At 42.8% G+C, this 26,664-nt stretch overlaps 2 protein-coding genes across 13 annotated transcripts in view; both read right to left on the bottom strand.

The window, feature by feature from the left end:
• Positions 1–26,664, bottom strand: part of PPHLN1 (periphilin 1) — a 213,014-nt gene that overhangs the window by 144,052 nt on the left and 42,298 nt on the right. The gene's annotated exons all lie outside the window — the stretch shown is intronic.
• LOC116809424 (insulin-like growth factor 2 mRNA-binding protein 2) lies at positions 19,584–21,316 on the bottom strand. The gene is given in 4 exon segments (XM_032753285.2): positions 19,584–19,788; positions 19,790–20,027; positions 20,030–20,887; positions 20,890–21,316. Coding segments are annotated over 4 exon segments (1,653 nt in total). The 3' UTR covers positions 19,584–19,658.

The following is a 26,664-nucleotide window of genomic DNA, read 5'->3' as shown; positions in this document are numbered from 1 at the left end:
ACTTGGAAGGCTGAGGCAGGAGAATTGCTTGAACCCAGGAGGCGGAGGCTGCAGTGAGCTGAGATCATGCCACTGCACTCCAGCCTGGGCAACAGAGTGAGACTCTGTCTAAAAAAAAAAAAAAAAAGAAAGAAAGAAAGAAAGAAAGAAAGAAAGAAGGAAGGAAAGAAAGAAAAGTAAAAGAAAAAAGGAAAAGAAAGAAAAGAATATATATGGAAAGAAAGTGAAAACCTGCTTAGAAAGCAGTTTGATCGGCACTATTACTTAAACTAACAATGTGAACAGTTGCAGTCAGACTGAGCCCTCGGTCCAGAGAATGGGAGTAAGCCACTGTCAATTATTTTTAAAACACTCCGTTTATAAGATCCAAATTTTAAGAATCCTATACTGCTATAGATAAAGACAACCAGTTAACAATTTTAGTTAAGATATGGCACCTAGAAATAAGCAGACTAGAAACATAAAAGCTTTTATAGAAAGCAGATTCCTAAAGTGCATGTTGCACTTTTCATCAGCACATCTTTGCAAGACGCATGGTTTCATGTGAAACACATAATCTTGTTTATTCATAGAGATGGTATAGTTTGGTTAGAGCCTCATAAGTATATTTAAGATAAGTTAAATACTAAAAATGGCTTTTAACAAATTATCTGAAAGACAAATTATGTCACATATTTAGCACTATGTTTCAGGCACTGTTCTAAACACATTATAAATATGAAATAATTGAATCCCTTTTAGGTATTGTTTTCATCACTATACAGATGACAGAACTAAGGCACAGAGAACCAAAGTAATTCACCCAAAGCCACATAGCCAATAAGTAGCACGATAACGTTTTAAATGCAGGGTACAATGTATGTTATTTTGGAGATGGATACACAAAAAAGCCCTATGCATGACTTACCAAAAATAAATAAATAAATAAATAAATAAAATTTAAAAATAAAAGAAAAAGGCCGGGCGTGGAGGCTCATGCCTGTAATCCCAGCACTTTGGGAAGCTGAGGTGGGCGGATCACCTGAGGTCGAGAGTTCGTGACTAGCCTGACCAACATGGAGAAACCCCCGTCTCTACTAAAAATAGAAACTTAGCTGGGTGTGGTGGTGCATGCCTGTAATCCCAGCTACTCAGGAGGCTGAGGCAGGAGAATCACTTGAAACCAGGAGGTGGAGGTTGCAGAGCCGAGATCGGGCCATTGCACTCCAGCCTGGGCAAAAAGAGTGAAACTCTGTCTCAAAAAAAAAAAAAAAAAAAGAGAAAAGAAAAAGAAAAGCCCTGACTTCACCACTACTCAATATATACATGTAACACTTGCACCCCATAAATTTATACAAAGAAAATTTTTAAAAATAAAAGAAATAAAGCCAAGCAAACTTGCTCTAGAGTCAATATACTATCTCTATGCTATGATGCTTCTCTCATAAAGTACTCAAATTATATGACTAGCCAGGCACAGTTGCTCACGCCTGTAATCCCAGCACTCTGAGAGGCCGAGGGGGATGGATCACCTCAGGTCAGGAGTTTGAGATCAGCCTGCCCAACATGGCGAAACCCTGTCTCTACTAAAAATACAAAAATTAGCCAGGCATGGTGGCACATGCCTGTAGCCCCAGCACTCAGGAGGCTGAGGCAGGAAAATTACTTGAATCCAGGAGGCGGAGGTTGCAGTGAGCAGAGATCGTGCCACTGCACTCCAACCTGGGCGACAGAGCGAGACTCCGTCTCAAAAAAAAGATATATATATATATATATAGTACTGCCTTATCAACTAGGAGACGGTGGTTTTAAATTTCATTTTACGTGCATAGGAATAACAATTTGTTTTATTATCTCTTAATGATTTTTCTGGAAGTGGAAATATTTTTGGAATAACCAACAAATTTTAAAGTTAAAAGAGTAAATCTATTATGCCCTAGTGCTTTCTTTAAAAAAATTAAAAATAATTTCCACTTGGAAGTTTAATGAGATCTCAGACTTATCTGTCCACAACTGAATCCCTGGTCTCCCAAACCAGCTATACTCCCAACTTTTCCCATTTCTGTTTGGTTTCGTCTTGAGACACAGTCTCACTCTGTTGCTCAGGCTGGAATGCAGTGGCACCATCATAGCTCACTGCAGTCTTGACCTCCCAGGTTCAAGTGATCCTCCCACCTCAGCCTCCCAAGAAGCTGGGACTACACCTGTGTGCCACCACTCCCAGCTACTTTTTTTTTTTTTTTTTTTTGGAGAGGTGGGGTCTCCCTACGTTGCCTAGACTGGTCTTGAACTCCTGCCCTCAAGCAATCCTCCCACCTCAGCCTCCCAAAGTGCTGGGATTACAAGTGTGAACCACCATGCCTGGCTTCCATTTCTGTTAATGTTAACTCCATTAGCCCAGGCCAAAGAATTTGGAGTTATCCTTGTTTCCTTTTTTTTTTTTTTTTTTTTTGAGACAGAGTCTCGCTATGTCATCCAAGCTGGAGTGCAGTAGCGTGATCTTGGCTCACTGAAACCTCCACCTCCCAGGTTCAGAGATTCTCCTGCCTCAGCCTCCCGAGTAGCTGGGACTACAGGTGCCCGCCACCATGCCCAACTAATTTTTTTTGTATTTCTTTTAGTAGAGATGGGGTTTCACTATGTCGGCCATGCTGATCTTGAACTCCTGACCTTGTGATCCGCCTGCCTTGGGCTCCCAAAGTGCTGGGATTACAGGCATGAGCCACCATGCCAGGCCGTCTCCTCTCTTTTTCTTATACCCCCACATCTAAGTCACAAGCTGTTGGCTCTGTCTTTAAAATATGTTCAGATATATGGAGTTAATCTATTGCATTCACCTTGGCCCATGACACCATCTCACTAGAATTACTGCAATTGCCTTTTCTTTTTTTTTTTAGACAGAGTCTCACTCTATCGCCAGGCTGGAGTGCAGTGGTGCGATCGCAGCTCACTGCAACCTCCAATTCCCTGGTTCAAGGGATTCTCCTGCCTCAGTCTCCCAAGTAGCTGGGATTATAGGCACGTGCCACCACACCCAGCTAATTTTTGTATTTTTATAGAGATGGGGTTTCACCACTCTGGCCAGGATGGTCTCGATCTCCTGACCTCGTAATCTGCCTGCCTCAACCTCCCAAAGTGCTGGGATTATAGGCATGAGCCACTGTACCCCACCTGCAGTTGCCTAAGTACTCTGCATAGAGCTGCCAGAGTGATCCTTTTAAAAGTAACACAGGCCGGGTGCGGTGGCTCATGCCTGTAATCCCAGCACTTTGGGAGGCCGAGGTGGGTGGATTACCTGAGGTCAGGAGTTCAAGACCAGCCTGGCCAATGTGGTGAAACCCCATCTCTACTAAAAGAATACAAAAATGAACCAGGCATGGTGGCAGGTGCCTGTAATCCCAGCTACTGGGGAGGCTGAGGCAGAAGACTCACTTGAACCTGGGAGGCGGAGGTTGCAGTGAGCCGAGACCACGCCATTTCACTCCTGCCTGGAGGACAAGAGCGAAACACCATCTCAAAAAAAGTAAGACAGATATAACCCTCCACTCAAAAGTCTCCGCTGGTTTTTCATCTTCCTCAGAGTTAAAGCTAAAGTTTTAACAACGACCTAGATATATAAGGTTCCAAAAGAAGGGCTCTGTCTCTCTCATCTCATTACCTACAATTCACCTCCTAGGTTTGTCTACTATAGCCACTGTGGCCTCCTTACTGTCTCTCACATTGACCAGACAGGCAGGCACCCACCTGAGAACTTTTGCAATAGCTGCACAGTCAGTTTAAGCATTCTGCCTCCTGGTTTGTTTTCCTCCCTCCCTCCCTCCTCCCTCCCTCCTTCCTTCCCTCCTTCTTTCCTCCTTCCTTCCTCCTTCCTTCCTTCGTTCTCCACCATGCCCCTCATCCGGTACCCATATAAACCCCAAACCCCAGAATCACATGAGGAAATGACAAGACAACCAGATGAACAGCAGAACGACATGGCAGAGAAAGAGAAGAGGAACCTCTGAATGCCAAGAGGAGTTCTGCTGGGGGTGGTCAGACAGGAGTTCAGCAGCTGGATGGCCAAACTCCCAGGGAAGATTATCTTCCCACTCCATCCCCACTTCCGGCTCCCCATCCATCCCACTAAGAGCCACCTCCACTGCTCAATAAAACTCCTGCATTCATCGCTCAAGTTCATGTATGACCTGATTCTTCTGGGATGCTGGACAAGAGCCTGGCATATAGAGAGCTGTCACACTGGCCCTGTGCCCTTGCAGAAAGGCAGAGGGTCCACTGAGCTGGTTAACACTGAAGTTGTCCACGGACGGCAAGGCCAAAAAGACACACTGTAACACATACCCACTTGGGCTCCTGCACCTGTTGGTCTGTGTGCTCCCCTTCCTATAAGGGGTTTAGCCGTGGCAGTGACTGAACAGATAAGCCACACCCTGTTGCATGTCCTGTGAGGGGGGTCAGGGAATTCTCCAGTTTAACCTGGGGGCTTGTCCAAGATACAGTTGAAGAATGGTGGTTAAAATGTGATACTAGGCTGGGCGTAGTGGCTCACGCCTGTAATCCCAGCACTTTGGGAGGCCAAGGTGGGGGCATCACGAGGTCAGGAGATCGAGACCATCCTGGCTAACATGGTGAAATCTCGTCTCTACTAAAAATACAAAAAAATTAGCCGGGTGAGGTGGCGGGCACCTGTAGTCCCAGCTACTGCGGAGGCTGAGGCAGGAGAATGGCGTGAACCTGGAAGGCGGAGCTTGCAGTGAGCTGAGATCGCACCACTGCACTCCAGCCTGGGTGACAGAGCAAGACTCTGTCTCAAAAAAAAAAAAAAAGTTGAACTGTCAGATCTGCCTCTTTTCCAAGACCCTGCCACTGCACCCGGCCAGCCTCTTAAGCATACCAAGTTATCCATGATAGACCAGGGATTTGATGAAAATCCCACTGCCTTCTTGGAAAGGCTAAGAGAGGCCTTTGTAAAGCACACCTCTCTATCTCCTGACTCAGTCGAGGGACAACTTATCCTAAAGGGTAAATTTATTACTCAGGCAACCCCTGATATCAGGAGGAAGTTGCAGAAACAGGCCCTGGGACCAGATAGTACTTTAGAGAACCTCCTGAAAGTAGCCACCTCCGTTTTTTATACTAGAGATAGGGAGGCCCAGGAGAGAGAGAGGAAATACAGGAAAGAGACAGAGGCTTTAATGGCCACCAGACAAGCCCACTAAGTCCAGAATTCCCAGGGTACACCTGTTAACTGCTACAAGTGTGGCAAGCCATGGCATTTAAAGAAGGATTGCCCAAGCAGCATGAGGAAGCCACCTCAACCCTGACAGTATTTTCAAGAAGTTGTCAGAAGCATAGCTGTTTCCTATTAATACCGCCTTGATTTCTGGAAGCTCAAAAAAGGTCTCAATTAATATTAGACTATTAGGAAAGACCATAGAATGGTTGTATGGGTACTTGAGGTATAGTTTCTACTGAATAAGTATCACTTTTGCACTATCATAAAGTCAAAAAATTAAGTTGAACCATTGGAAATTGGGGACCATCTGTACTTAAATAATCTAGAGCAGCCTTGTCAGCTTGGTTCACAACCTCATCTTTGTCTCATTCCCCAAGGAAAAAAATGGAAAAATACTATGCTAAATGCTGTTCATAGTGCCAAATAATTCAAATTACAAAGGCAGAAGTGTGGTCAGGATATATAGAAGTTGCATGATCACTGTTCTGTATTCAGGTTGTAGTTATGGGGAAAAGTCTGTATATTAAGTTCCCACATGGAGAAAACTTACACAGTTAGAAGCAGAGTATTATTAACTTTATAGGCAGAATCTGGGGTTTGAGATTCAAGCCAACTGCAAAGAAACTGATCATATCTAGAGGGGAAACATCTCTGGATCCAAAATAGAAGGATGAGGTCACACAGTAATATAAGCCTGGACTAACACACCTATCCACTGCTCTCTTAGTAGTTTAACAGGTTGAACAGATTAATCCTAGTGAGTGTAAATTACTCCTTAGAACAGAACATGTTTCAGGAGATGTCATCTGATGTATTTGTTTGTTTGAGACAGGGTCTGTCTCTGTCACCCTGGCTGGAGTGCAGTGGCATGATCACGGCTTGCTGCAGCCTTAAACACCTGGGCTCAGGTCATCTTCCCACCTCATCCCTCTGAGTAGCTGAGATTACAGATGCATGCTGCTGTGCCCAGCTTTTTAAAAAAATTTTTATAAAGACAGGGTCTCGCTTCATTGCCCAGGCTGGTCTCAAACTCCTGGCCTCAAGCAATGCTCCCACCTTGGTTTCCCAAAATGTTGGGTTTACAGGCATGAGCCACTGCACCCAGCCTTATTTTATTTTATTTTATTTGTATTTTATTTTATTTGTATTTATTTATGTATTTATTATTTATTTATTTTTGAGATGGAGTCTCACCTGTCACCCAGGCTGGAGTGCAGTGGCATGATCTCTGCTCACTGCAGCCTTCACCTCCGGGGTTCAAGGGATTCTTGTGCCCCAGCCTCCCAAGTGGCTAGGATTACAGGCATGAGCCATCATGCCGGGCTAATTTTTGTATTTTTTGTAGAGATAGGGTCTTGCTATGTTGGCCAGGCTGGTCTTGAACTCCTGACTTCAGGTGATTTGCCCACCTCGGCCTCCCAAAGTGCTGGGATTACAAGCTTGAGCCACCGCACCCAGCCTATTTATTTATTTTTTTAGACAGCATTTCACTCTTGTTGCCCAGGCTGGAGGGCAACGGTGAGATCTCGGCTCACTGCAACCTCTGCGTCCTGGATTCAAGCGATTCTCATGCCTCAGGCTTCAGAGAGTAGCTGGGATTATAGGCACCTGCCACCACTCCCAGCTAATTTTTTGTATTTTTAGTTTCACCATGTTGGCCAGGCTGGTCTTGAACTCCTGACCTCAGGTGATCTGCCCGCCTCGGCCTCCCAAAGTGCTGGGATTACAGGCATGAGCCACTGTGCCCAGCTATATATTTTAAAAAGAAGTAATGAGGATCCTTTAAAAATGTTTTATCTCTTATTCTTTTTATCTCTAATAATACTGAAAATAAGAATTCAGAGGTTTCTTCTAAATTAGGGCTATGTGTGAAAACTACTTACCAGATGAATACAAGATGACTCAGAAATACACACACACACACAGCACAGAGAGAGAGAGAGAGACATATACACAGAATTTCCATATGACTCAGGGCCTCTTGCAGACAGACCCCAGCAGAAAAGCAACTGGCAAAGAAATGTGGTTTGCAGAATCCCAGAACCAACATCACAAGACAGGTCTCAAGGTGAAAGACAATAGCTTAATGACCAGCATACTTTAATCCCTATACTTTTTGCTATGCACTGAATGTTTGTGTCCCCCACCCCAAAATTCATATGTTGAAGCCCCCACCCAGTGTGATGGTATTTGGAGGTGGGGCCTTTGGGAGGTGATCAGGGTTAGATGAGGTTATGAGGGTAAAGCCCCCATGATAAGGTTTGTACCTTTGGAAGATGAAGGAACCTGCGCTTGCTCTCTCTATCCCCACCATGTGCTGATATAGCAAGAAGGCAGCTGTCTATGAACCAGTGGGAGGGCCTTGACCATGTTGGCACCCTCATCTCAGACTTCCAGCCACCAGAACTGTGAGAAATAAATGTTTGTTGTTTAAGCCACCCAGTCTATGTTTTTTGTTTTGTTTTGTTTTGTTTTTGTTTGTGCAGTGGCACGATCTTAGACTACAGCCTGGGCACCAAGAGCGAAACTTGGTCTCGAAAAAAAAAAATTTCTTCACCTACTTTCTGAAAGGTTTTTAGTTTCTCATAATAGTCTTGCCATTTTCATTTCTCATTATGTTCTTGTTGAGTTTTGGTGTCAAGGTCATTATATTGGTCTTAAATCCTCTGATACAGATTTTTTTTAATAGGTATGATTTCTTTCTTAAATGTTGCATGAAAGTATACAGGAAAGCCATCTTGACTTGAAGCTTTTTTTTGTGGCAATTAATTATGGGCTCAATTTGTTTAACAGTTATAAGATTATTTTGATTATCTAGTCTGTCTTTCTTTCCTTCCTTCCTGCTACAAGTGTGGCAAGCCTTCCTTCCTTCCTTCCTTCCTTCCTCCCTCCCTCCCTTTCCTTCCTTCCTTCCTTCCTTCCTTTTTTTTTTTTTTTTTTTTTGACAGAGTCTTGCTACAGTGCAGTGGCACGAACATGGCTCATGGCAGATTGGACCTCCCGAATTCAAGTGATCCTCTCACCACAGCCACCCTGGTAGCTGGGACTATAGGCACATGCGACAACACCCAGCTAATTTTTGTCTTTTTTGTAGAGATGGGATCTCATCATGTTGCCCAAGCTGGTCTTGAATTCCTGGGCTTAAGTAATTGGCCTGCCTCAGCCTCCCAAAATGTTGGGATTACAGGTGTGACCAACCATGCCTGGCCTGATTATCTAGTTTTCTTGTATCATATTAGATAAGTTGTATTTTTCTAGAAATTTGATCATTTTTTCTAACATTCCAAAATTGTTGGTATAAAATTGTTCATAATTGCCTCTTAGTGACTTTTTTAAAAGCTTAGAACAAAAGGTTATTTGTGTCTTCTCTTCATTTTTATTTATCAGTTTCACCAGAGGTTTATCAATTTAATTTTAGCTGTGTCAATCTTTTCAACTCTATGGGTTTTTTTATTTTGTTAATTTCTACTCTTATCTGCATTTTTTCCTACTCTGACCTTTTGGGGTTTATTTTGTCATACTTTTCCCTAACTTCCTGAAATGAATGAGTAGATTCGTTTCCTGTTTCCTAATATACACATTTAGCTTATAAATTAACTTCTAAGTACTCTTTAGCTGCATCACACAACCTTTTAATAAGCTGTATTTTTATCATAATTCAGTTCAAAATATTATCTAATTTCCACTGTGATTTCTTCTTTGATCTACCAGTTATTTGGTAATGTACTTCTAAATTTCCAAACATATGAGTATTTTCTATTATCTTGTAAATAAATTGCTAGATTAGGTTAATTTTGGTCAGAAAATGTACTATATATCATTTCAATCCTTTGAAATGTGTTAGGCTCTACTGCACAACAAATAGTCAACTTTTATAAATGATCCTTTCATCTTTGAAAAAAATATGAAGGCAGGGTGTGGTGGCTCACGCCTGTAATCCCAGCACTTTGGGAGATGGAGGTGGGTGGATCATTTGAGGTCAGGAGTTCAAGACCAGCCGGGCCAACATGGTGAAACCCCATCTCTACTAAAAATACAAAAATTAGCTGGGCGTGGTGGCTGGCACCTGTAATCCCAGCTACTCGGGAGGCTGAGGCAGGAGAATCACTTGAACCTGGGAGACAGAGGCTGCAGTGAGCCCAGATCCTGCCACTGCACTCCAGCCTGGGCAACAGAGTGAGACTCCATTTCAAAAAAAAAAAAAGAAAAAGAAAAAGAAAAAATGTGAATTCTGCAAGCAATTAAAGCAAGTAATAAAAGCAAGTTTGTTAATTATATTTTTTGAATCTAGGAACTGATTTTCTTTTCTGTTTATCAATTACTGAGAGAGGAGTATTAAGATCTTCCATTCTGATTAAGGATGTATCTATTTATTCTTACGGTTCTGTCCATATTTGCTTTATATTTTGTTAAGGCCATGTTACTAGTCACCATAGAAATTCAGAATTTTTTATACCTTCCTGTAAATTGAACCTTTTTATCATTATAAAGTGCTCCTCTTTATAATGGCAGTTACTTTTGCTTAACACCCAGAACTGCTTCTTTCGGTCAGCCATTTTGTACTATATATTTTTCCATATTTTTACTTTCAATCCTTCTGTATTATGATGTTTCAGCTATGCCTCTTGTATGCAAAATACATTAGGGTATTTTTTTTTAATTGAGTCTGAAAAATTCTGTCTTTTATTAGAACATGTTAGTCTATGTATCAGTCTAGGTCCAATCAAGAGTCAGAGACCACGATGGTAATTTGAAGAGGAAATATAATATAAAGAAGTACTACATAAAATGAGCGACAGAGCCGACCCTGTCCCAAAATAATAATACTATTAAATGTTATTTAATGGTACTAAATAAAATTGGGGTAAAAGGGATTGATTAGTAAGAAGCAAAGATAATTCTAATAAATATAGCACGTTAAAGGAATAGCCACAGCCGGGTTCCGTGGCTCACTCCTGTAATCCCAGCACTTTGGGAGGCTGAGGCAGGCGGATCACTTGAGTTCAGGAGTTCAAGACCAGCCTAGCCAACACGTGCCATTACACTCCAGCCTGGGCAATGGAGTTAGACTGACTCAAAAAAAAAAAGGAACAGCCACTACTCTTGACCCCGAGGTAGAACATCCGGGGAAAAGTACAACTCACACCCCTGCCACTCTAGGGCAAAGAGATCATGGCCATGGCTCACCAGATGGCAAAAAAAAGTCTCCCTGGTGCCAGATGAGTGGAACTTTCTAGAAATCCACCTTCTGGAACTTACCGGAATTCCTTACACCAGGGTGCCAGGAAAAGAGGGGAGGTGATGTACGCCACAGAAGCTGGATGCTAGGAAGGGGGGCATGCTGCAGGAGCCTCAGGATGGAGTGCAGGGGCCCCTGGAAGTTAAAAATCTTTTCTTTTTGCAATGTCTCTCTAGCGCCCTCTACTGATAGTTTCTGTGCCATCTGGCAAGACAAAACTTAAAAGGCCCAGAACCATTTTCTTTTTTTTTTTTTTTTGAGACGGAGTCCGCCCAGGCTGGAGTGCAGTGGCGCAATCTCGGCTTACTGCAAGCTCCGCCTCCCGGGATCACGCCATTCTCCTGCCTCAGCCTCTCCGAGTAGCTGGGACTACAGGCGCCCGCCACCATGCCCGGCTAATTTTTTTGTATTTTTAGTAGAGACGGGGTTTCACCGTGGTCTCGATCTCCTGACCTCGTGATCCGCCCGCCTCGGCCTCCCAAAGTGCTGGGATTACAAGCATGAGCCACCGCACCCGGCCGAACCATTTTCACAGAGCGGAAAACAGGGTGAATTTGGAGCTGAGAGGCCATAGATAAATAACACACAGTCCATTTATACTTTAATATTATTACTAATATATTTGATCTTAAATCTATGTGTTTTGTATTTCTCCTACTTGTTTTATGTTCCTTTTTATCTCCTTTCTTGCTTTTTTTTTTTTTTTTTTTGAGACAGAGTCTGGCTCTGTTGCCCAGGCTGGAGCGCAGTGGTGCAATCTTGGCTCATTGTAACCTCCACCTCCCAGGTTCAAGTGATTCTCCTGCCTCAGCCTGCCGAGTAGCTGGGACTACAGGCGCCTGCCACCATGCCTGGCTAATTTTTTAATTTTTACTAGAGATGGGTTTCACCATGGTTAGCCAGGATGGTCTCCATCTCCCGACCTCACGATCCACCCGCCTTGGCCTCCCAAAGTGCTGGGATTACAGGCGTGAGCCACCGCACCTGGCCGCCTTTTTAAAAAAACTTGTTTTTGTAGGCTGGACTGGGTGGCTCACGCCTGTAAACCCAATACTTTGGGAAGTGGAGGCAGGCGGATTGCCTGAGCTCAAGGGTTCAAGACCAGCCTGGGCAACGTGACAAAACCTTGTCTCTACAAAAAATACAAAACTTGGCCGGGCGCGGTGGCTCACGCTTGTAATCCCAGCACTTTGGGAGGCCGAGGCGGGCGGATCACGAGGTCAGGAGATCGAGAGCATGGTGAAACCCCGTCTCTACTAAAAATACAAAAAAAATTAGCTGGGCGTGGTGGCGGGCGCCTGTAGTCCCAGCTACTTGGAGAGGCTGAGGCAGGAGAATGGCGTGAACCCGGGAGGCGGAGCTTGCAGTGAGCCGAGATTGCGCCACTGCACTCCAGCCTGGGTGACAGAGCGAGACTCCATCTCAAAAAAAAAAAAAAAAAAAAAACTAAACTTAGCCAGTTGTGGTGGTGCACAACTGTAGTTACAGTAACTGAGGTGGGAAGATCGCCTAAGCCTGGGAGGTGGAGGTTGCAGTGAGCCAAGATCAGCCACAGCACTCCAGCATGGGCAACAGAGCTAGAACCTGTCTCAAAAATAGTAATAATAAATAAATATAAAATAAAAATTATTTTTGTAATTCTATTTCCGTTCCTCTATTAGTCTGGAAAATATGCATTATTTTGCTTCCATTTTAGATATTATCCTCTAGATTATAATTATTTTCCTTAAAAAATTTTAACAGCTTTATTGATTTTGTTTGTTTGTTTTGAGACAGGGTCTTGCTCTGTCACCCAGGTAGGAATGCAGTGGCACAATCTTGGTCCACTGCAGCCTGGAACTCCCAGGCTCAAGCCGTCCTCCCAAGTGGCGGGGACTGCAGGCCTGCACCAGCACGCCTGGCTAATTATTTAAAATTTTCTGCAGAGAGATGGTCTCCCTATGTTGCCCAGGCTTCTCTCGAACTCCTGGACTCAAGGGATCCTTCCGCCTCGGGCTCCCAAAGTGCTAGGATTACGGGTGTGAGCCACCATGCCGGGTATTAACAGCTTTATTGAGGTGAAATATACATATCATAAAATTCACTCATTTTGGTGGGTGTGGTGGAGTGTAAAATGGTGTGATCACTTTTCAAAATAGTCTGACAATTTCTTAAAATATCAAACATAGATTTATCTATTTTATCTGTTGTGATATCAAACCTAGATTTTTTATTTTTTTTTTTTTTTGAGACGGAGGCTCGCTCTGTCGCACAGGCTGGAGTGCAGTGGCGCAATCTCGGCTCACTGCAAGCTCCGCCTCCCGGGTTCACCCCATTCTCCTGCCTCAGCCTCTCCGAGTAGCTGGGACTACAGGCACCCGCCACCATGCCCGGCTAATTTTTTTGTATTTTTAGTAGAGACGGGGTTTCACCGTGGTCTCGATCTCCTGACCTTGTGATCTGCCCGCCTCGGCCTCCCAAAGTGCTGGGATTACAAGCGTGAGCCACCGCACCCGGCCCTCAAACCTAGATTTATCTTTGACCCAGCAGATTTACTGCTACATATTTACCCCCCAAAATAAAAATGTATGTCCACCCAGAGTCTTGTACATAAATGGTCATAGAAACATTATTCATAGTGGCTGAAAAAGTGGAAGCAATGCAAATATGATGTTTTCACAACTCTGTAAAATCACTAAGAAATTATTCAATTGTACAGTTAAGATGATTGAATTTTTCTTTCTTTCTTTTTTCTTTTTCTGTTTTTGAGCTAGAGTCTCGCTCTGTTGCCAGACTGGAGTGCAATGGCGCGATCTGGGCTCACTGCAACGTCGGGCTCACTGCAACGTCGGGCTCACTGCAACGTCCGGCTCACTGCAATGTCCGACTCCCTGGTGCAAGTGATTTTCCTGCCTCAGCCTCCCGAGTAGCTGGGATTACAGGCACGCACCACCACCCCCAGCTAATTTTTGTATTATTAGTGGAGACGGGGTTTCACCATGTTGGCCAGGATGTTCTCGATCTCCTGACCTCGTAATCCTCCAGCCTCAGCCTCCCAAAGTGCTGGGATTACAGGCGTGCTCCACCATGCCCGGCCTATTTGTCTTCTTATCACTGAGGTGTAAGAGTTCTTCATATATTCTGGTTATGAGTCCCTTCTTAGGTATATGAGTTACAAATATTTCTCCAGATTTGTGGCTTGTCTTTTCACTTCCTTACTGTGTCCTTTGAAGGACAAAAGTTTTTAACTTTGAAGTTCAGTTTATTACTATTTTCATCTTATTATTTGTGCTTTTGATGTTTTGCCTTAACCCAAGACCATGAAAATTTACTTCTATGTTTTCTTGCAGAATTTTCATAGTTCTAGCTCTTACATTTATGTTTATGATCCATTTTGAGTTTATGTATTTATTTATTTATTTTATTTATTTATTTATTTATTTATTTATTTATTTATTTATTTATTTTGAGACAGGGTCTCACTCTGTTACCCAGGCTGGAGTGCAGTGGTGCAATGTTGGCTCACTGCTACCTCTGCCTCCCAGGCTCAAGCCATTCTCCAACCTCAGTCTCCCAACTAGCTGGGACTACAGGTGGGCGCCACCAGGCCCAGCTAATTTTTTTGTGTTTTTAGTAGAGACGGGGTTTCACCATGTTGGCCAGGCCTGTCACGAACTCCTGATCTCAGGTGATCCTCCCACCTCGGCCTTTCAAAGGGCTGAGATTACAGGTGTGACCCACTGCGCCCAACCATTTTGAATTTATTTTTGTGTATGGTATGAGGCAAGGGTCTAAATTCATTGTCTTGCATGTGGGTATCCAATTGTTCCAGCAATATTTGTTGATTAAAAACTATTCTATTCTGCTGGGCACGGTGGCTCACTCCTGTAATCCCAGCACTTTGTGAGGCAGAGGCGGGAAGATCATCTGAGGCCTGGAGTTCGAGACCAGCTTGGAAAACATGGTGAAACCCCCAACTGTACTACAAATACAAAAGTTACCCGGTGTGGTGGCAGGTGCCTCTAATCCCAGCTATTTGGGAGGCTGAAGCAGGAGAATTGTTTGAACCCGGGAGGCAGAGGTTGCAGTGAGCCGAGATCACACCACTGCACCACTCCAGCCTGGGAAACAGAGTTAGACTCTGTCTCAAACAAACAAACAAAAACAAACAAAAAAACACTATCCTTTCCCTTATTCAATCACCTCAGCACCTTTGTTGAAAATCAATTTACAGTAAGAATAATGGCTTATATCTGGACTTGAAAAATGACATATCATATTCTAATGCTAATTAGTACTTTACCTCGTTTTATTTTGTTTTTGTTTTTTGGGGTTTTTTGAGATGGAGTCTCGCTCTGTTGCCCAGGCTAGAGTGCAGTGGTGCGATCTCGGCTCACTGCAACCTCTGTCACCTGGGTTCAGGCGATTCTCCTGCCTCAGCCTCCCGAATAGCTGTGATTACAGGTGACCACCACCATGCCCGGCTAATTTTTTTTTTTTTTTTTTTTTTGAGAGGGAGTTTCACTCTTGTTGCCCAGGCTGGAGTGCAATGATGCGATCTCGCCTCACCGCAACCTTTGGCGCCCAGGTTCAAGCGATTCTCCTGCCTCAGGCTCCCAAGTGGCTGGGATTACAGGCATACAGCCACCATGCCCAGCTAATTTTGTATTTTTAGTAGAGACGGGGTTTCTCCATGTTGGTCAGGCTGGTCTCAAACTCCTGACCTCAGGTGATCTGCCCGCCTCGGCCTTCCAAACCTCCCTTGTTTATACGCTAGTGTTATCATGCATTTCCATTTCTGCATATTGTTTCTTGTAAGTCCAAAAAAGGAGGAAAGAAATTTTTATCATTGTTTTATATAGTCCATGTTTATTTAGATCTACCTGTACATCTACCACTTTTGTGCTCTTCATTCCTTCTGGCACCTGGGAACTTTGTATCTAGGATCATTTTGTCTTTTGCCTACAGAATACCCTTTAGTATTTCCTTTAATTTGGGTCTGCTGGTGATAGACTATGTTAATTTTTGTTTGTGTAAAACATTCCTGAAGAATATTTTCTCTCATCATAAAATGTTATGTTGACAATTATTACTATTATTATTATTAGCTCACTGAAAAAATTATTTCATTCTTTTCTGGTTTCCATCATCTTTTTAATTTTTTTTTTTTTTTTTTTTTTGAGATAGATTCTGGCTCTGTTGCCCAGGCTGGAGTTCAGTGACATGATCTAGGCTCACTGCAACCTCTGCCTCCCAGGTTCAAGCAATTCTCCTGCCTCAGCCTCCCCAGTAGCTGGGACTACAGGCACCCGCCATCATACCTGGCTAATGTTTTGTGTTTTTAGTAGAGACGGGAATTTTACCATGTTGGCCAGGCTGGTCTCGAACTCCTCACCTCAAGTGATCTGCCTGCCAATATGCTGAGATTACAGGCGTGAGGTACCGCACCCAGCCAAAAAAATTTTTTTGTTTTTTTAATCTTTGGGATGTTATATTCTGGGAGCTCAGCTTTCAACTTTGTCAAAAATTCTGTGAAACCCCTGCACTGAGTGCCTAATTTTGATTATAATGATTTTCATTTCTAGAGGTTTTTTTTTTCATATTTGCAGTTGATTAAGGATAGCAGCAAACTCTTTGTCACTCTTCCAGTTGAGAGATGGAGTCCAACTGCTCCATGAATCTGGGCTGACTTTAGTGATTTGCTTGACCAATAGAATGCATCGGAAATGATGTTCTGTGATTTCCAAGGCTAGATCATAAAAAGTTTTATGACTTCTACCTGATTTTTTTGAAATGCTTGTTGTGGAAATTCCAGTACTCAAGATGCTCTCTTTGGGAGCCCAGCCATCTTGCTATAAAAGGCAAGGAACATGTAGGCACTTGTGGAAAGTTCTAGCTGAGCTCCCAGCAGACAGCCAACACTACTACATGAAGCCATGCAAATGAATTATTTTGTATGTCTAATCCATTTACATCTTCAGATGACTGTCGCCCCAGCAGACAATTCCAAGGTTTGTAGTCAGACATGAGAGCAGATTAAGATCAGTACTGGGTTGTACTCAGTGCTTTTGTTTCTACTCTCTATTTTATGCCATCATTTTCCCTTCTTGTTTTTTTTTTTTTTCTCTTATTAATCCCCAGAGTTTTGGAAACCCCATTTTTCTATGCCTTTTGCTGCTTTTTTGTTTTTGAGACAGAGTCTTGCTTTGTCACCCAGGTAGCTGGGACTACACGTGCATGCCACCACACCCAGCTAATGTTTTCATTTTTTCTAGACATGGGGGCTTGCTATGTTGCTCAGCTGGTCTCAATCTCCTGGGCTAAGGCAATCTTCCCACCTTAGTCTCTCGAAGTGCTGGGATTACAGGCATAAACCACTGCACCCAGCAAGCTGCCACTCTTTTATTCTTCTTTCTCTGGACATGAAAGAATCCATTTTAGACTCTAAAGAGAGGACAAGAAATGGGGCTGAATGCATATTAATACAGTTGGAATTAATGAGAGAAAACAATGTAGAATGGACAAAAGACCATGTTTTAAGGCCAAAATTTATGAAGTTATCCTGCAGAGTTAATAATAAATTGCCAGGAACAGTGACTCATGCCCATAATTCCAGCACTTTGGGAGGCCAAGGCAGGAGAATTTCTTGAGGACAACTGTTCAAGATCAGCCTGGGCAATATAGTGAGACCTCGTCTATACAAAAAATAAAAACATTAGCCAGATGTGGGGATGAGTGCCTGTAGTTCCAGCTACTCTGGAGGCTAAGGCAGGAGGATCTCCTAAGCATAGGAGTTTGAGATTACAATGAGCTATGACCACACCACTGTACTCCAGCTTGAATGACAGAGTGAGACTCTGTCTCTTAAAAATTTTTTTTTCAGAATAATTAATAACTTATGCAAGTCTGGAAAAATAATTATGCCTATTATACTGCTATAGTTTATTGGAAATTATTTGCCTTACCAAATACAAAAGTATATGGAAATCCTGGTGTTGGGGAGGAAGATTAATGCCTCTTTTAGCCTAACACTGTAATATTTTAATATTTGTTTTTCAGGGAAACATTATTTGACCCATTGCTTAAACAAAGTAATAAATCAGTGAGATAAAATGATAAGCAGTACTTTATGTATTATGTATAACATCTTAAGTTTTTTTTTGTTTTCTATGCTTAATGGGCATTAATTATGTATTACTGAATATTCACTAAATATTAATCATGCATTGGGTATTTTTCAGAAATTTTATTTTGTTGATTAGGAAATATAAATGGTTCCTTCAAATTTTAGGTGGATAAATTATAAAACAATATGCCCTTTGTTTACATTCATATAACTATATGTTAAGCCATTATTTCCCATATACTATTATTGCTACTTATAACATATATCCTACATTAAATGTTTACAGTGTGCCAAGAACCATTCTAAGCACTTTATTTATTTATTTTTTCTTGTTAGCTGGATATATTTCTTTTTTCTTTTTTTTTGTCACAGAACAAACACTGTTTGCAGTAGAGGAAACTGGCATTGCAGTCTGGGGGTGTAATGGCTTGTTCACATAAACCAGTACATGTTCACCATTTAGCGCAAAAAGCCCTAATGGCGCACATCCTGTTAAAATTCAGGACATCTCCAATATTCTCTATCTCTGTTTCCTTTGTCATCTTTTTTTTTTAAAAAAAAACATTTTCAAGGTTTGTCCAAAAGAAGGTCATATAGGGTCTTGGCTAGCAGAAGACAATTCAGAACAGCTGTTGCACATTTGGAGTGTCACCTTCTCCAGGCTGGCAGTTGATATCTTATTTTTTTTTCAACTCATTTTTATTTAAAAAATTTAAAAAATGCTCCAACTGTCAGTTTTACAAAATCTCTAAGGGAAACACAAGAGCAAGGTGCTGAGGTAAAAAACACCTGAGGTAGCTTTTTCCTGTGTGTTTTTCTCGTTAAAATATCTGTAAGTTTAATGCTCTGGGCCAACAACCTTGTATAAATTTCTACTTTCCTCCACATTTTTTTTTTTAAAGAAAGAAATCATTTTGCTGAGTATTGATGGCTTATACACCAAAATGCAAAAAGACAAAATACATTCTTTCATTGTGGAATTTTTTCCTTGTTTGGTTGCGTGGTTGGTTTGATGGGTTCCTGTTTTCCTCTTCCAAAACGTTAGAACAAGTACCATTGACTCTTGTTCTTTTGAGTAACCAAGTGTAAGTTGAGGCTGGTTTGTGTGTTTCGCTTTTGCTCCTTTTGTGTGATGTGATACTCAGAGCACTGCTTTACCTGGCAGAGGGGGGCCGGGGGGGGTGCGTAGATATGGGATTGGGATGGAGGGATGAGGAAATTCAAAAGAATGGAGATAGAGAAGAAGGGGAGGGGAGAGGTAAACAGAGACAGACAGAGAATTATATAGCAGTATGCAAAAAACCAGTTTAAAACCTGTGAAGCAAAGAGAAATTGGTGTATGACCTAGACAAGCATGAGGAGTGACAGAGTTTCCCCTTCAAGGAGACAGTATCCCTTCTGTTGACATACATAGGTGATCCAGAACTGCTGTGAGTGTCCTTCTGACAAAATTTCCCTCTGGGTGAATTTTGTGTGGGTGGCCTGGAAGCTCCTCTCTACACCGTGAGACCTTCCAAAGAAAGATTTTATTCTTTAAAGTCTAGAAAAGCCTGCTTTCTCTTTAAAAAGAAAAGAAAAAATAATTGATTAAAAATTGGAGTTAGTTGAGTTATTTGATATATTATTTCTAAAATATATTACTGCTGCAGGCACCCTGTGTAACCCACAGGCCACATATCTTAACATCTTCCCCTTCTAATAGGTATACACGTGTAGAGAGACGATTTTCCACAAAAAGGGGCGTGCATTTTGCTTGGCTTTGAACATGTTTACCTATTTTAGTTCAACTAAAAGGGATAGCATCATGGGAGTTAAGGAGAGATCCGAGTGGATGGTGAAGTGGATGGCTGAAGCCTGCAGAAGCCCTGAGGGACAGGAGGAGAGGCCCGGTGGTTCTGGCAAACCTGGCTGACCTTCCCCACCCCTCCTTGGCCCCTGGCATTCTCAGGGCCTCTACAGAGTCCCTGGCCGCCTCCGCCGACTTCTCATTCCTCAGATGGTCTTTGGTTTGCTCTTGATCTGGCTGGCTGTGTTTGGTCTCATTCTGTCAGGTGTTGGAAGAGCTGCATTCATCCGTTGTTTTGCTTGTGCCTGTGGGATCCTCACTTGCTGCGCTGTGAGGCGACTCCCTCAGGGTATTTCTGCTCCTGCTGCTTCAGCTGTTGTACAATTTCCCTGATCTTGTGCTGTGCAGTCTGGCTAGCAAAGAAGTGCCCGATAATTCTGACGATCTTCCTCATTTTCATCTGGCGTTTGGTCACGAGGCACGATGACTTCTGCACTGATTAAATTCTGCAGTTCATTCACGGTCTCGCCCCCTTTGCCAATCACCCGGCCAGCGGTGGAAGAGGGCACTCTGATATGGGTTTCCAGCTTCACTTCTTTGGGCCTAAAAAAGTTTTCTTCTTTCAGTTTCCCAAAGATCCGCCCCTGGGCCTTGAACTGGGCTTTCGGTGGCCCGGTGATGATGACCTTTCGCTGATGTCTGGGCCTTCCGCAGGGGCGATCTTGATGGAGGCTCCCACAAATCTCACCAGCTGTTTGATGTGTGCCCCTTTCTTCCCGATGATGGCGCCCATACCCTGGGTTGGGATGAAGAGATTCACAATCTCCTGCTCTGGATAAGAGTGATGATGCGGGAACGGGCCAAACTGGTGATGGGGGTACAGGCTGGAGTAGTATCCGGAGTGGGTATTAACAGCCAGCATATCATTTTCAAAGGCCTCACGCAGCTTCTTCATAATCTCTATCTCAGCACTGGCACAGACCTCGACTGTGCCCTTCACAGTGATGGTTCTTTCCAGGTTGTATATACTGAAATCCTGCAAAGGTGAGATTGTTATCTTGGTCCCTGTTTCATGTTCGTTTTTCTTCAAATTTCTTCCTTCTTTTCCAATCAGTCTTCCAACCAAGCCATTGTGGGCCAAGATTTTCAGAGGAATCTCTTCCGCTAGTTTGGCCTCATCTGCCTCTTTCTGCATTATTTCAAGAATCATGCGGCATGCTTCAGAAGTCCCCTCTGGGGTGGCATGGAGGGTGACAGGCTTCTCTGCAGCTCCAGAGTTCTCTTGTCTATAGATGTCTACCCGGGACTGGGTCTGCTTAGTGATATTCTTTATGGTCAAGCCCTCCTTTCCGATGATGGCACCAACAAACTGGGTGGGGACCAGGATCCGCAGGGGGAAATCAATCTGTCTGGCCTGAGAAGAGCCCCCAGGGGCTTGGCCTTGCTCCCAGGAAGAGTGGTCCCCACGCTGGGCTCGCTGAGGGGGTGAAGGGCAGCTCACCTCTTCAACTGGGAGGTAGGAAATCTTGAAGTAGTTTTCAAATGATGCCCGCTTAGCTTCTCCATGGCTATTTTTACTTCTTCTTTTGTTGCATATGTGACATTGACAACGGCGGTCTCTGTGTCTGTGTTGACTTGTTCCACATTCTCCACTGTCCCATATTGAGCCAAAAGTCCATCCAACACCTCCCACTGCAGGCGAGGAGGGATATTTCGAATCTGAATGTTCCTGCTCCTTAGCTTTTTAGAGACTGAGTAATCAACTTCCATGATTTTCCCATGCAATTCCACTTGACCCGAGAGGGTCTCGATGGTGCGGATGGCCCAGTTCTGGTCGGAGTAGTCTACGAAGGCGTAGCGGGACTGGAGCAGGACCCATCCCGCCAAGGGCAGCTTCCTGTCCCCAAAGAGCTGCCGGAGGTCTTCGGCGGTGATGGCGGGGCTCAGGTTCCCGATGAAAAGCTTGTTCATCATCCGTCTCTTCCCCGAGTGCCCGCGGCTCCCCCGGCCCGGTACCCGGCGCTCCGCCTCCTCCGCTGCCCTAGTCTCTCTTCCTCCTCCTCCGCCCCGCCTCCCCGCCCTCTGCCCGCCCGCCACCCACCCCCACCCTCAGCCTGGCTCCCCCCTCGGAGCACTTTAAATGTGTTTTCTACTTTAATCTTTACAAGAATTGAATGAGGTATGTCCATTTTACAAATGAGGAAACAAAGTCACAGAGAAGTTAAGTCATCTACATATTTTATGGCTGCAACATCAGATGACACTTAAGTTTATGCAGAATCAGTCTAAATAACTCATCTTATTTAAACTGTATGAGTTAGACTGGGCTTTATCTTACTAGTCTCTTTTTCTAATACTTTTTTTAAAAAAACAATTGTTAAGGGAACCACAATTAACTTCAGCACAGTGACAGATACTATTACTCAGAGGTTATGATAACTTTAAAGATTAAAGATTAAATTGACTCGCCGGCCGCGGTGGCTCACGCCTGTAATCCCAGCACTTTGGGAGGCCGAGGCGGGCGGATCATGAGGTCAGGAGATTGAGACCATCCTGGCTACCACGGTAAAACCCCGTCTCTACTAAAAATACAAAAAAAAAAAAAAAAAATTAGCTGGGCGTGGTGGCGGGCGACTGTAGTCCCAGCTACTTGCGAGGCTGAGGCAGGAGAATGGCCTGAACCGGAGGCGGAGCTTGCAGTGAGCGGAGATCGTGCCACTGCACTCCAGCCTGGTCGACAGAGCGAGACTCCGTCTCAACGTCTCAAAAAAAAAAAAAAAAAAAGAAAAGAAAAAGATTAAATTGGCTTATTGTGAAAGTTTAGCCAACCAAAAATCTCAGTATAAATGAAAAAATATCTAGTAACCCTGATACAATCTTACTCGACTAATCTTTTAAAACCTGTATTTTCGGCCGGGCACGGTGGCTCACGCTTGTAATCCCAGCACTTTCGGAGGCCAAGGCGGGCGGATCACGAGGTCAGGAGATCGAGACCACAGTGAAACCCCGTCTCCACTAAAAATACAAAAAATTAGCCGGGCGTGGTGGCGGGCGCCTGTAGTCCCAGCTACTCGGAGAGGCTGAGGCAGGAGAATGGCGTGAACCTGCGAGGCGGAGCTTGCAGTGAGCCGAGACTGCGCCACTGCACTCCAGCCTGGGCGACAGAGCAAGACTCCGTCTCAAAAAACAAACAAACAAACAAACAAACAAAAACCTGTATTTTCATCTTCCACACAAACATCAGGACTTCTAAAGTTGGACTTAAATGTCTTATGCCTGCACTATTAGATGATGATCTCAGAATAAGTTTTCCCAACATTCTTACTTGTCTTATACTGTCAAAAATATGATAATTCATTTTAAAAATCTTTGCTCATAAAGATATCTATATTTTCTTTCATAACCATGTTTATATAGAATGTAAAAATACAGATAGTTTGGCCAAACTACCTGTATCTGAGTTTTGGTCAAACTATCTATATTTTTATGTTCTATATTGTCTAAATGATAGCTTAGCCTGGAAAAATGTCAAACTATTACCTTTTCCTCCTTATATTTCATTTTATTTATTTATTTATTTATTTATTTATTTATTTATTTATTCATTTTGAGTCAGAGTCTTGCTTTGTTACCCAGGCTGGAGTGTAATCATAGCTCACTGCAGCCTCAAATTCCTGGGCTCAAGTGATCCTTTTGCCTCAGCCTCCCAAATAGCTGGGACTATAGGCATATGCCACCATGTGCGACCAGTTTTTTTTTTGTAGAGTTGGGAGTCTGGCTATGTTCCCACAGCTGGTCTTGAACCCTTGGCTTCAAGTAGTCCTCCAGCCTTGGCCTCCTAAAGTGCTGCGATTACAGGCATAAGCCACCATGCCTGACCTGTCTCCTTTTAAATAGAAAAAAAAAAAAAAAATGTTTTTGCATGGCTTTACTTAGTTCTCATCTGATAAGCCCAAAAATGTGCTTTAGAAAAGGTATGCTGTCTCTACCATACCACTTGAAATTAAAGACTCAAATTGCAGAAACACATATACATCAAATTATGAACTGTGTTTGTCTTTAAAATATCCTTTGAAAAAAATCTCACTTGAAGAGGCTAGAGAGAGGATGATTCATGCTATAATTTTATCTCATGAAACTATAGCAAATTTCTTTGGCTAACATCCCAGTCAAATTCTAAATATGACTTAATTCTACATGGAACATAACTGTCAAACTCTGTATTCATTTTAAGTTTCTTAAATCTATATCCAAGTACTGTATTTGACCACCCATAGCTACCAATTTCAGAGAAAACAGTTTAAAATCACTCTTAAAATTTTAAGTTCTAAGTAGTCACTTTTTGCTATAGTTCTGGGAGATACAATTATTATATCAAGCACTATATAAATTTTGCTTTTCATTCAATTTTGTACATTTCTGTATCTAGCACACAGATTTTTCTTCATAATAATAGCAAAACAAAGAAAAATAACTACAGTTTGAGAGCCTACTATGTGCCATGTACATTACATACATTATTGTCAACCAGCTTCACAATCCTGGAAGACAGTTGTTGCCCATGGGCGAAGGTAGTACTCTTTGTTCAGTTCCTTTGTCCTTTAACTCAATCTGCAAGGAGCAGTTTTCTATGGTTTGATTTGGTTTGGTCAATGAACATTGTATGATCTGCAGCTAGCAGCTTGGTGCATGGCCATTTATCAAATGCCCTAAGAAGACTGGGATGGCAATAAGAGCTAGTGCTATATTTTCAAAACTGAATTTGGTTCTTTCCCTTCTTTTCAATTCTGCACCCAGGTGGATATGGAAGGAACACTTAGGACTTGGTAGAAGTCTAAACCACTTCCCCTTTCTCTGTTCTCTTTGCTGTTTTTTTTTCCTTTTTTTTTTTCACACAAACTTAGTGTCTTGCCCTGACACAGGAAGGTCTGGGATAGATACCTTTATATTCCGTGAACAACTTTTTGCTCGTATTTGTCCCTTGTTCTCTAGATCTGGCAGGTGTCCTTTTCATACCACTGGAAAGGCAAATTTCAAAACTTGAGGGTGAATGAGGTGATGAGGCAGGAAGGAGAGACTAGATGTGCCATTTGACTTGCTTTGGGTGTTGGTGTTTGTAGCCTCCAGCCTAAGGAAGTGGAATTCTACACTTCTTCTGGTCCAGCTCTCTGGAGTTTTGCATTAGGGTTTGGAGCCAAAGCTACAGCTAATAATGAAATATGACTTTGTCTTGATTTGCCCCCATTGTGCGATAGCTTCCTCAACACTGTCACAGAAACGAGTGACAGGCCCAAGACCAAATTCAGACATTCCTAGTCAAATACCATTCAGCACTATCTTGATGCTAATCCATTTTTATAATTTTAAGACATTATAATAGCAAAGATCAGCCAGGTGCTGTGTAGTTCATGTCTGCAATCCCAGCACTGAGAGAGGCCAAGGTAGGAGGCTCACTTGAGCCCAGGAGTTCTAGACCAGCCTGGGCAACATAGTGAGACTCTGTCTCTACAAAAAAATTTAAAAATTAGCCAGGTGTGGTGGTGTGCACCTGTAGTCCCAGCTACTCGAGAGGCTGAGGCAGGAGGATCTACTGAGCCTGGGAGGTTTTGGATGCAGTGAGTCGTGATAGTGCCATTGCACTCCATCCCGGGCAACAAAGCGAAACCCAGTCTCAAAAACATTGTAGGCTGGGTGTGGTGGCTCACGCCTATAATCCCAGCTCTATGAGAGGCTGAGGCAGGCAGATCACTTGAGGTCAGGAGCTCGAGACCAGCCTGGCCAACATGGTGAAACCTCATCTCTACTAAACATACAAAAATTAGCCAGGCATGCTGGCAGATGCCTGTAATCCCAGCTACTCAGGAGGCTGAGGTACGAGAATCACTTGAATCTGGGAAGCAGAGTTTGCAGTGAGCTGAGATTGCCCTATTGTACTCCAGCCTGGGTGACAGAGCGAGACTCCGCCTCAAAAAAAAAATTGCAAAAGCATATACTATGTGCTAGGCTCTGTGGTGACTGCTTTAATAATCCCCACAACAAACACATTGAAATGAAATAAACCACTAAGATTGGAAAAAAACACTACGTGCTGAATGTTGGCAGTAGTGAAAGAGTTAAAATATATAAAATTTTATAATTTCCCTGTAGGGGTATAGGCCTCCTTAGTGCTGCTATGAACCGTTTTAGCTCTTAGCTGAGATCAAATCTGCAAATTATAGAAATCACTTAGCTTCACATATGGTGTCATTAATTACTTGAAGAAAAAATATTGAGACTTTTTTCTCTTGAATTTCTATCTTTTAATTAATGGGTCTATCATTCCACATTTGTTTTTGTGAAATAACAACTCTAAATTATTTCAAAAAGGCTGCTTCAGCTTGCATTCGTTTAGTAAATTAAACACTATCTTCCATGGGTATTCAGCGTTCATGGTAAAAAACGTGAAGGATGGGAACTGAGGGAAATAACATTACTTTCTATCCAATCCCATAGCAAGATTCTTACTTAAAGGTCATAATACAAGGTTGTCAGCCAGCTTCAACTAACAAGCCTACAAATAAAATCATTTTAGAAGATAGGAGGTCAGAGGGGCTGATAAACCAGCTGACAGTGTTCCAACGTAGCTCCCGTTATCTTGTGCTACATGATGGATCAAAGTCTCTACAGACTGTTAGGGAAGAGCCAAAACAAAAGCAGGCCAAAAGTTGAAACCAGATACAGAGGAGGGTACAAGCAGGTCAAGAAAACCTAGTAAAATAAAGCAAAAGCAGAATCAGAGATTGGCCAAGGACAGAAACCAAGTTGCACAATGACACAATAAAAACTAGTGGAGATAAGTAGAAAATGCAGAGTCCTTAAAGATAATTAAGATTTAGATCAGCTTGAGCTAAAAGAAGTAAATCAAGGGAGAGCCGAATAGAGGTCTCTGTGAAATCCAACAAAGATGTGCTATGTAGCAGCCCCAATTTTGGTACATAAAGCCTTATAGATGTTCCTCCACTAGTTTTAAAGGTTGCAAACATGGCATTTGACAGAGGTATTTGACAGAAGCTAAGGTCAGGTCACTTGGTTTTGTTCTCAAAATACGAACATCACCCTTCTGTCCCTTAAGTGCATTCAGGTGGTTGCAAAAAGCACTGAGCCAGAAAGCGTAAGAATGGATGTCACTCTGTCTCTGCTAATATGAAACAATTCAAGGCACATGACAAATCAGCATTAAATCAGCAAAGCTTTATTTGTATTCTGATACTACGAGCAGGAATTGGCCCATTTGCAAAGGTTCTGCTAATTGGCTCCTTTTCGTTTTTTAGACGGAGTTTTGC

This window comes from Hylobates moloch, unplaced genomic scaffold (genome assembly GCF_009828535.3).
Source record: "Hylobates moloch isolate HMO894 unplaced genomic scaffold, HMol_V3 SCAFFOLD_13, whole genome shotgun sequence".
NCBI classification, from domain to species: Eukaryota; Metazoa; Chordata; class Mammalia; order Primates; family Hylobatidae; genus Hylobates; species Hylobates moloch.
The sequence above is the reverse complement of the archived record's forward strand: the minus strand, read 5'-3'. Positions and strand labels throughout refer to the sequence as shown.